The sequence below is a fragment of the Acyrthosiphon pisum genome, chromosome A2, assembly GCF_005508785.2.
Source record: "Acyrthosiphon pisum isolate AL4f chromosome A2, pea_aphid_22Mar2018_4r6ur, whole genome shotgun sequence".
Taxonomy (NCBI): Eukaryota; Metazoa; Arthropoda; class Insecta; order Hemiptera; family Aphididae; genus Acyrthosiphon; species Acyrthosiphon pisum.
In genome coordinates this window covers 104,608,382-104,619,980 of record NC_042495.1, presented here as the reverse complement: position 1 = coordinate 104,619,980, position 11,599 = coordinate 104,608,382, and the positions used below count along the sequence as shown (strand labels likewise).

General features: G+C 29.7%; 1 protein-coding gene across 4 annotated transcripts; it reads right to left on the bottom strand.

Moving 5' to 3' along the window:
* Positions 1–303: 303 nt before the first annotated feature.
* On the bottom strand, positions 304–10,562 carry LOC100160776 (sodium-coupled monocarboxylate transporter 2). 4 transcript variants are annotated; one of them, XM_008182820.3, is made up of 13 exons: positions 10,105–10,562; positions 8,987–9,291; positions 8,336–8,551; positions 7,158–7,291; positions 6,686–6,874; positions 4,595–4,749; positions 4,382–4,522; positions 4,071–4,289; positions 3,867–3,982; positions 3,559–3,713; positions 2,482–2,732; positions 2,194–2,294; positions 304–595 (listed from the first exon to the last, which is right to left on the bottom strand). In XM_008182820.3, exons 3-13 carry the CDS (start codon positions 8,532–8,534, stop codon positions 537–539), a joined length of 1,719 nt encoding a protein of 572 aa, XP_008181042.1. In that variant the 5' UTR covers positions 8,535–8,551; positions 8,987–9,291; positions 10,105–10,562; the 3' UTR covers positions 304–536. The 4 variants fall into 4 exon arrangements, with proteins under 4 accessions (XP_008181042.1, XP_016658290.1, XP_029345205.1 ...); XM_016802801.2 differs by lacking the exon at positions 8,987–9,291; XM_029489345.1 differs by lacking the exons at positions 8,987–9,291; positions 10,105–10,562 and adding an exon at positions 8,082–8,220 and having other exon boundaries at positions 8,336–8,446.
* Positions 10,563–11,599: the final 1,037 nt, after the last annotated feature.

Below are 11,599 nucleotides of genomic sequence, written 5' to 3'. Positions count from 1 at the left end.
CAATTATTAGGGACCAGGGGGTAATGGGACATTTTTGGGTAGGTTAGGTGGCGCCGGTCATTAGTTAGGCTGCCCCTGCGGATGAAGTCTAGTCACCCCTATGCTTTTGAGGTACGATGGTACGCGTTTAGTCGATCTTACGTCCGTTTCCTAAATTGGAATGACTATTAGGACGCCACAACCAGAGCACTGTTCAGTTTTTAATAAACCTCATTGACTATAGGTATGTGGGTCTGAGCACTGTTCCAATATTCAAAGGTAAGGACAAAGAAGACTTAGAAATAATACTCAACTCGGGTTTTACTGGTCGGAAACACTTTTATTAAATTATAAAACAAACATAAATAAAACACTTAGCGAACTCAGACCGCCGAGCCCGTACTACGATCGACGTTTCACACGTTTCAACCTAACCTAACCTTCTCGTGAAATAAAAACGAAATAAATAAAAAAATATTTATCACTATATAAAAAAAAATACAACTAAAGAAAAACATTGGCATGTAGCCATGTTTTTACAAGGTTGGTCTTAAAATCTATAGTATGGGTTCATAACCAAGTGGATGATATTGTACGCCATCACGAGTCCGTATGGCTGAAATTGTGAAACAGTTAATTTTAACATTATAGGTAAGACACGGTTAATATTTACAATACACGCTGAGGTCTAAAAAATAGCATAGAATAATGATTATATATATTATAATTATGAAATATAGGATTAAAATCAAAACCAAAACTGGTTTATCATAATTCATTAGCTAATATTATGTATAGGTTATTAAAGATATAGACAAGATATTTGTTTAAATAAAAGGTCTAATCGTTATTTTCCCTTATTATTCATGATTCGTAATTATATAAAAAAAAAATAATCAATATCCTTATTATATCATTATATTCAGTAACTTGAAATAATAGTTATAATTTCCAATATAAATAGTTCAAATGCTATGGTGATTAAGTGCTTAGGTATTTCGTTAACTTGACTTCGGTATGTCGACTTGAAGAATTAGAATATTAATTTATATGAAAAAATGTATTTTAGAAAAAATCTTTTAAGCCCTTATAGGTAAAGCTCAACACTTTCAAACAAATTGCAGTATCATTAAATTTAAAAATCTAAGAATCACCGTATTATACATAATACCTATTGAGGTAAACATAGATGCGGATTATCACTATGTCATTAGTCTACTGCATACCAATAATAATAATTTTGAATAATAAATTCCTCACTCCTGCTTCCTCTCAAACAATTTTTACTATTTGTAAACACATATATCATTATTATATATAATACTCAATAACATCCAAATTTAACAGATTATTTAAATCAAAACATTTTTAAGATTACATATTGGTATTTATTTAATACAAATACCAGCGTAATAATAAAAGATATTTAGACGTGTAAGTTTAATATTTCACTTTATAAGTAGGTAACTATAGGTAGTAAGTAGAAAATAAACCCAATATCTATTTATCCCTTACAGGTAACCATTAGAACTACCTAGGTACTATAATTCATAATTAATGAAGATTAACAATTATTTAGTTACGTTTATATTTTAGCTATATACAGTTATAATACAAGATTAAATAATGTCACAAATTTAAATTTCAGAAGTGTCAATTATATTATAATATTATACCTTTTAGATATTTAATTCAAACGTAGATAGAAACCTAAATACAATTTAAGATCGATCTATCATTTTAATATGAAGCTGTATATTTCGTCTTGGTTTGTAATTCTTGTAATATTATAATATTACCATAAATTCAATAGGTAAGATGATTATTCGTTTTACTCATTACATTGTAATGGGCTAGATATTTTGTATCAGGTTAAACAAATTACTATATTATTATAATGTCACAACTCACAAGTTAAAATTATTATCAGTTTTAATTTTTTTAATATAAAACTTTGTTTGTTTCAGATCTAATTTAGTGGTTCTAGAAACATAAAAATACCATAGACAACAATCAAGGAAACATATTTGATAGGTAATAATATTATAGAATAACTTAGGTAATATATGTTTTGCTTTCAATAAAATGAGTTATAAGTATAAATATAATGTAAGGACAATCACCAACGGTATGGTTTACGAAATGTGCAATCACCAATAAATCGTACATTTCAATTGATCTGAATGTAATTATTGGTATCTGTTTTGTTTTTACCTGTCATGTAGCTGACTATGACTCCGACGAAAACTGTTACAAATGTGCCCAATAATGAGTAGTACATATAAGTTATCGAGTACAACATTGTCAGTATATCGCTGAAAAATAAAGATTTTAAATTTTAACACGCCAGCAGGATTAATAATTATTATTATCGTTGCTTATATATGATTTAGATTATAATATAATATGCAATGTTATATCAACGTCCAACTCTCGGATCAAAAAAATTATCACAACAGTGTTTATGTTTGGTAGTTTGTATAATATTACAGTTATGCGTACTCTGTAGAGGACGATTCGACTTTAGGCATCGACAGGACACTGGAAATGTCGTCGTGGGTTTTGTTCATAAAGCTCATTTTGTATTGGTTATACTGTATATCAAAAATCGGTTCGATGTATGGCGAGAACGTCGTATTCGTACACCCTTCAGTGGACACTGGCAGATAATTAGGTTCTTTGGCGATAGATAACGATCCAAGAACAATAAACAGGGTCACCAAGTGACTAGATATTATACCGGCCGCAGCGCCCTGTTTGAATAAAAAATATATATTAATTCAGAATTATTAAAAATAAAATATATAAACTGCGTCGATAATGTACATTGTACACCTAATTATACAATGCAATAATATACCTATGTATTTACCGATTTTAGTTAAAAATGTATACTCTCGATTTGATTGACATATAATATTAGAACAAACATAATATTTTATTAGAGTATTACTTGTTAAGAGTGGAAACAATAATTTACTTATATTATAAACTATATCATACTATCACTACTATCTCTAAACACCGTGAATGTACACCTAAATTATTGTTGAGTTCATTACATAATTTTGCTTAACCAAAAATTAAAGTAATCTTTTGACCTATATAAGTTTGAATTAAACTATAGGTGCAAAAGTAGTTTAAATACGTAAGAACATGTTGCTTAAATGTTACGATCATTGTAAAGGCACAATTTCGTCTGAATAATTATTGCATACCTACTAACATGTAGGTACCTACATATTTTTTTTAAAACGCAATATTGTGATAATGACCGAGATTGTTTAGGGTTAAGATTGATGGTTATTGTCTTTGTTTAATGGAATAATTTAACATTTTTAAATTGATCGATTTCAAGAATTGTGTATCTTTATTTTAAATTTCCCTACCTACGTATTATATATGTACTAAAAAATTGTATGAAATGCTTATAAATGTTATGAGTCATAACTTATGACCATATAAAATTGTATTTATACTCTATTTAAGCAAATATTATAAATTATATTGACATAACTTATATATCTTTTTATTTTGTTTGAATACAAAATTAGTCAATAAAATATCTCATGTACTCACTTTCCAATTCGTCGATGGGAAAAACATAGCTAAAACAAAAACTCCTAAAAGAGGTCCACTAGTTGCGGACGTCATTAGCTGAGAAGCATCAATAACACCTGAAGATTGTGCGACAATAAACGCAACACCCATAACTATAAAACCAGTAACTACACCTAAAAGCAAATTAATATTAATATGCCGATAGGTATATATAATTATTGCTTTATTTTAAATTATTGTAAAATGTATTTTTGGTTAGCTACCTAATGGTAGATTTTTTACTAAACAATTTTAAGGTTAAATAGAACAACAGATTTATGACTTACTTATGATTTTAATGCACCACAATTGGTTCTTTTCACTGGTACCTTTGAATATTGGTATTTGTGAGACAAAATCTTCCCAAGCAACAGTGGAGATTGAATTTAAATTGGACACTATACTGTAAATCAAAGTTCCGTTATTGGACACGTAGGGAGAAATATAATAGGTAAGCATAAGTAACATTAAGACAAATTTAATTGATTTACCTGAGTCCACTGTTGAATAAGGTGGCCAATACGAGGCCCATGAAACCCGGCAAAAAGTAAAATCTGTCTTCAATGTAAAAAGGTATGATCTCGTCGATCTCCGATATGTATCCAAGTGCTCGAGGATCGCAATCAGCGTACACCGTGAATATCACCATACCGACAATCCACGATAGACTGAAGAGGAATATCGTCAACGGTATGGTTAGCCACAAAGCCCTAGGCAAACGTTACGAATTTGAAGAAATGCCTTGACCAAACATAAACATATGGCTGCCATTTCGAATATAAAACTGTTCGCATTTAATTACTTTTCAACTTGTTTCTGAGAGTCCATACTAAAATAGCGTTGAACAAGATTTTGTTGGCATCCGAACATCGAAAGCGTCATGAACAGCTGACCAAGAGTGGCGGACACCGTCGATACACGAAGCGTGGGGTCCATGTTGAAACTGAAATAATACAAAAAGCTGATCGTCACACACCTGTCTTATGGATCCAGGTGATTGGTTATCTACACATACTTGAAAAAGTCCAGTCTGTCTCGTTCCTTGGTCACTTCGAACACATTCAGCGGACCTTTAGCTATAAAGAATCCGTGAATAATGATCATTATGCTGCAACCGATCATCACTAAACTCTGTACGGCGTCTGCAAGGATAGCTGACCTCAGACCTCCCTAAAATAACGATCGCAGAATTCAAAATATTGACTCAGTACAAAATATATTGTAATATATCATTTTTTAATTTGAACTGTTGCCTGCATATGTAACGATAATGTAGTATCCCGCAGAATAAAACCTCATCCAGGGCAAGATAAAAATTACTTATAATCTAATATTAGTTATAGTAAAATTTATATTTCAGTATACATGTATTTAAAAATTCCTAAGGAGGAAACTTCCCCCCACACCGATGGTCGAACTTGAAATAAAAAAATAAAATAATATTTTTATATCAATACTTTTGGAATTATATAAAATATTCGTTTATCCATTTAACAAGTAAAAAAAATAACTAACAGAGCAGTAAAATTTTCAAAAAGTATTGTTTTGTTTTAAACTATTTACGGACATTTTCAGTTTCCAATTTTAGATTCTGAGTGGAGCGAGGAAGCTATTGTTTTTACAATGGTGTTTATTTATTTTTTATTTTTTATTTATTTTTTATTCTTTTTATATCCTGTATACAAAATTTTTTCCAGAAGAAGAGTTTCGATTTCAACATATAACACCTTATCTTTTAGCAAATTGGATCAAGATGGTACTTTGGGGGTAATTTTTCGATTTTCTCAATAGTTATTTAATGCCACGGGTAAAATCATTGGAAAATTACGAAAAAACGCTAATAATGGGATTTTAATTTCTAACACTTTGTTTATCACCATAGAAACGGATAAAAAATTATAATATTTTAATAATAATTCAACTTACATAATAAAATAAATAATAACAAAATATAAAATATCTAGACTGACAAACCGTCTCCGCTCAGAATCGTTTTTCTTATACAATGATATTAAATCATTGAATTAAAATTTAACACAATTCATTACAGTGACCTACTTGCACCCTACTGTACTGCAGAGCGACACCCATTCGCCCACCTTTATAAAATTAAGATTATGCATTTTATAAGTTATATTATCATAGTATGATAATTAACTATAAAATAATTATAGGTAATTTATATTCATAATTCACAATAGGTAGCTTACATTTATGGCTATATGATGTGCTAAATCAATTTGAATTACTCGTGTATAACTATAAGTCTATAACGTATACGTATCGTATGTTTATCTGTGCCAAAAAATTGTAATTCGTTTGTACATAAGTGGCCGATTATCGTTTGCTCTTCAACTTATCGACAATAGAACGATACACTAAAATATACCTATTGAAAAGTACCTACATAAACTGTACATTAAATATTACGAGATCTATATATATATATATATATTATATATATTCTGAATGAAGTTAAACATTTGACAATATTGTTACGATTCACACAAACTATAACAAGTTTAGGTACTTATATAAAATTAAAAATTAATTGGCCAATATAATATTAAATTGTAAATAATAGTCATAAACTCATAAATCACAAACATAATATAATATAATATACATAATATATTAATATTGTGGTAAAAATCTATGGTTATTCGTGGTTATTGGTCACCTGTACACTTCAGTCGTTTAATCCTGTCACAATATACAATATTTATATTTTTAAATAGTCATACCTACTCAATATTTGAAAACTGAATACTACAAATTTCAAATTTTCTGTAAGTTAGTAATCAACCTGCGCTTTTGAATACTCCTAACGTATTCTAGTTCTATTTTTAAATATTATGTACTCTGATATTTGACGTAAGTGGAATGACGCATCACAAACGATGTAAAACTAAAAAATTGAACGTCGTGCAAATGACATACAAAAAAGATCAAAACGAACCATAGTGATGTGCAAACGATTTACGGTCCTTATGATATCATAATGATATGCATAATGAAACTACAACAATATATGTTTTATAATTTGTTTGGTATGGTGTTAGATTAAAAATGAGTTATTTAGTCATAATATTAAAATTGTTCTCACCAATACTGTGAAAACAATGGCAATCGATGTAATTAAGATGATTGAAAACCAATAAGGCAATCCCATCACAGTTTTTAAGGCGACGCACGGTGTGAAAACTGTTACGCCAAGGTTCTGTATACTTCTAAGAAAGTATGTAGCAGACGCCAGCCTCCTCACAAGTCTTGATTTGAATCGCATATCTAAGTACTATAAATAGGCAAAAATAAGAATTTGTAAATACATATTGGTACGATATGACGAATATAATAATAATAATTTAATATGCGTATAGTTTTATAGACAGCCACTTCAAGAGTAATGTAATTTGTATTTTATGATAACAGTAAATAATTATTTAGTAATTATTTAGACTAAAATATAGGTACTATATAAATATTTAAAAAAGTTGTATTTGTTGGTATCTCCAAACAATCGTTTAAATATTACGTTTTATAATATTTTAAGCTTCATACGGCGAGCTAAAACTCACCTGATAAACCGAAGTAATTCCGAGATTGAAATATACCGGTATGAAAAAATATAAAACCAACGGGAATGCTAGGCACATTCCGTACAGGGTTTCCCACATACCGCTTCCTCTATAGTAAAATTCGGATGGATACCCTGTAAAAAACAAAATGTTTTAATTAATATATTAAAATAACATAAATTGATCAGTCTTATAAAAGATAAATAGATTTTAAAGATCAACTATTTATTTAATAAATTATATTGTTATAGTATTTCGTGGATAACTGGGAAATTAGTGGAATAACATATTATCATAAAACTTAATTAATATTGAATATTGATGATTGAAAATTACGAATTAGCATATTGTATTTATTTAAAATCCTTAACATTAAAAATAATACCGACTACACCATATTCAGGACAGCTTAAAATTTAATAGGTAATTATATTAAGCCAAATTATTTCGTTTTTAATTTTAAAAGGTTTAGCCATATACCTTTATGTATCAATGACTTTTATAGAAGATTGTCTTACATTGATTTATTTATTATAACAAATTATTAATAAATAGCAAAAATAATCATGCAATGAAGTTATATGCGGCATGTACTAGGTATATGTTCATTATTTTAAAATATTTTGGTGTGGAGTAGCAAAATATGTTAATTTTAGGCCCTGTAGTATGGAAAAATGTCAACGAAAATTGTTCAATAATTTTTTTATATAGCTAAATGTATAATATTTGTATGAATAATACACTAGGTTTATTTTAACGTGAAATTTGAACGTTTATGAAGGTATCTGTTATAGTATTATAATTTATAATAATTAATAATATTATGTAGGTAGATAGTATAATGATGAAATAACCTGTATGTACTTAATATTATGAAAATAACAATTAACTTTAATATTATCAGATAAAACTCAAGAATGTGACCTGGAGTGGCGCGGTGTTTGGTGTCAGTCGTCAACGTGTTCTGAGACCAAGCATCAGCCGGTGTCACTAGTTCCCGGATGGGTGACCACCCAGGTTTTAGTTAGCCACACAGACACGTATTTTGAACCAACCATACCCCCTACAGTAAAAACAGGCTAATAACCATGCAGATATAATGCCTTTAAATAATAAGTAATAATAAAAAAAAAACTTAAGACTAAAGGTGGTACTTATGAACGAAAATATATATTTACCGAGGAAGACTTTGACACCCAGAAATCCACGTGTAATGGATAGGAGCATCGCTCCCATCGAAACCGACCCTTTGGACGCGAACACATAGTTCGCTTTCGTCTGTTCTTTAGGGCCGGTTATTTTACTATAAATGAATACTGCGAATGACAACGCAATCAGCAGTAGAAATACTGCATAATCGAATATAATTCTTTGCATACTTTATCACAATTTCTCTGGAAAAAAATAATATATAAAATAAAATAAAATTATAATATTCTTATAAAATATGTGCCATTTATATTAAGTTTTTATGCATATTTAGTACAAATTGAATGGTACATGAACCTACAAATATATTAGCCTGCAATTATCATTATACTCAAGGATGAACAATTGTTCAATATTATATATTCAATAAATATAATATTATGTATGCATTATTTTTCAAGAAGGTACTACAAATTAGTCACATTTATAACTTTTTGAGTTAGACAAAATTAAATAATACAAGTATTTGGTAAATACCTATCTATATATTTTAGATTCTGATCTCCCGATGAATTATAGTTTTATGGTGTGTTTTATTATTATTATTATTATTATTATTTGTGTTTGTGTACACGATAATTTAATGGTCGAAACAATGCTTCGATTTTCAACTACAGTACCTATATCTTGTTCGCTGGGATTTTTAAAACGTTTTAATATAAAGTATATATTCAGATGTCTGTTGCACTTCGTCCTGTTCGGCTGTTCGGTCGTGTAGGTAACAGTTATACGTCTCTCTCATCGCTCTTCTAACGTTAGTTCTTCTCGTTCGTTATTTTAAACTTTTCAGACAAAATCCTACGATGCCTGCATGCAATGGCTGCTCTTCAAATATTGTAACGGCCCCAGTCAGTAAATTGTACAGATTGTAATTTGACTTGGCATGCATGTCGTCTGAACAGCGTCGGGAGCCGGGAACATATACCTAAATGTATTATATATTATGAATAATATGTGCGTGTGTGTGTCAATCTGTCGATGTACCTATCTATACTATACGATTACAACCAGTGGCGTACCTATATACGAATTATATTCACTATGGGCCAATTTATCAGTTATCACTAGACGAGCATAGCACGACTAACATGGCCATAATTATACATTTTTTAGGGATCTGGGTGGTTATAATTATGACATTATATACAGTACAAATATAAATTGCGCAATTCAATTTTATAATTACTATGTAAAATTAATTTTTTGGTTCTTTTTTTAAAAATATTGACAGTGTCATTTATATATTTTAATGTTATCTTACTATGAATTTAACATCAAAGTCAATAAGTCATCAAAGCAAGTACTGAAAATATAACATTTCCTTGTTGGTTCCTTAAAAACGATTTTAATCAACCGGCTAAGTTAGCAAGTTAGCCGCTAACTTAATCATGGTGAAAAACTGTAAACAGTGTAAATATACATGCAATGGTTTGATTGAACCTGCAATTTCATTATGGGCCCTGGCCTAGGAGGCATCCCCCCTATATACGCCACTGATTACAACTATAATAGCTGCTTACTGCAGCAATGGCGGCTATTGGCCAATCGATTTATAAAATAGAAACACAATAGCCTTCAAACGATTAAAGTATGAACTATTATAACACATTTTTATAATTATTATTATTATTATTATTATTATTATTAATAATATTTTTTATCGAAAAACGAATTTTGAGCGCACACATTAAGTACAGTATTGTTACAATAATGTACGTAGGTATATAATATACGGTACCTTTCAACGTTGACGAACAAAATAAAGAAAACCACACAACCACCGACACCGGCCAATACTCGAGGATCTATGCTGCTTCCGTCGTTCGGTCGAATACGATGGTGATGATTGTTCGGATGAAAGATTCTGACATTTTCTTTTATTATTACTAGGTAGGTGTAATACGATCGTAGTATTATTCAGCTGTATGTTGTTTACAACAAACGCGCTAAATCAACGCGTGGCCCGGTCTTTTGCATTGTATATATTTTATTACGGGTAATGGATAATGTAAAATGGATATCGTCCGCTCGTAAATGAAATGTATTAAGTACTGTTTACCGCGTTTGCCGGTCGTCAAAAAATAATAATTACAATAATAACATCTGATTGTTAAAGTTTAAAAAAAAAAAAAAAACGTAAAACGAAACGTAACGAATCGGAATCGTGGTACTTATACAAGAGTTGAACGAACGACTGTGAACTGTTTAATATTTTACGATATGAAATAGGTAAGTACTACTAAATACACGATAACGTATTGTTATATAATATATATACGTTTAGTATTATTATCGTGGACGATATAATATTTAAAATGTTGTGACAATGAGTGGCGTGAGTACGCAACGAAATGTCAATGTCAGACAGCCTAATGATATACCACTGGAATAAACTCGTAGCTTTTATCAACTATAATATATTTTATAATATTAAAATTAATATTTTAAATTTATTTTTTTATGGATCTTACAAGCATTGGCTTCTATATAGCCATTAGCATTTTTGTAGGGTGGTTAAGGTTGGTTGAGGAACACGGGTATGTGAGGCGAAGATTCGTCACTATTATCCTATCCGGGAACTAGTAAGTGTTTTCCTTATGAGGCTATGTTTGGTTCACGGGCAAAAATAGGTCTGAAATCTACTTCTCTACCAGAAAGTATTAAACATGAAAGAAATCTGATGAACATTTAGAAACCACCTTGAATTCTATAAAGACCACTCATGAAATAAATGCTGAGAGACAAAACGAAAAACTGTGTATTTCTAAATTATAAACAAAAACTGTTTTTATCTGTTTTTATAGATGGAAAAAAAAATTAGTTTAATTAACATTTCAATAATTTTTATTAACATTCATATTTATATATTTTTAATTGTAATTGCGCACTGTGTTTTAGGTCATGCTGGAAAATGCCCGGGCAATGTATACAATTTTTCACATTGACCATTGCAATTAGGCATTGTACTACAACTAACGATTGTACAATTTGACCGTAACATATATATGAACTCAGGAACTGTCTGACTGGAACCACTTCGTATAAATATTTTGGATTCTGAGTGGAACGATGAATGTATTGATTTTACAATGATGTGTGTTTTTTTTTATTTTTTTATTTTTTTTTGTGTCTGTCATCACGGTTTGGGGCAGTAAAACTGCTTCAATTTTCTTCAACAGTACCTTAATTAATGGGAAAGTGAATCTAGTTGGTGCATTCGGGAGATCAAAATT

What these genes read in the sequence shown, in the direction of transcription:
- LOC100160776 (XM_008182820.3), bottom strand. Translation starts at nt 8,534, where the DNA reads ATGCAAAGAATTATATTCGATTATGCAGTATTTCTACTGCTGATTGCG. An exon ending in TCTCAGAAACAAGTTGAAAA is followed by an intron (nt 4,290 to 4,381) that starts GTAATTAAATGC and finishes ACGTTTGCCTAG; the next exon opens with GGCTTTGTGGCTAACCATAC. An exon ending in GTCGAATCGTCCTCTACAGA is followed by an intron (nt 2,295 to 2,481) that starts GTACGCATAACT and finishes TTTATTTTTCAG; the next exon opens with CGATATACTGACAATGTTGT.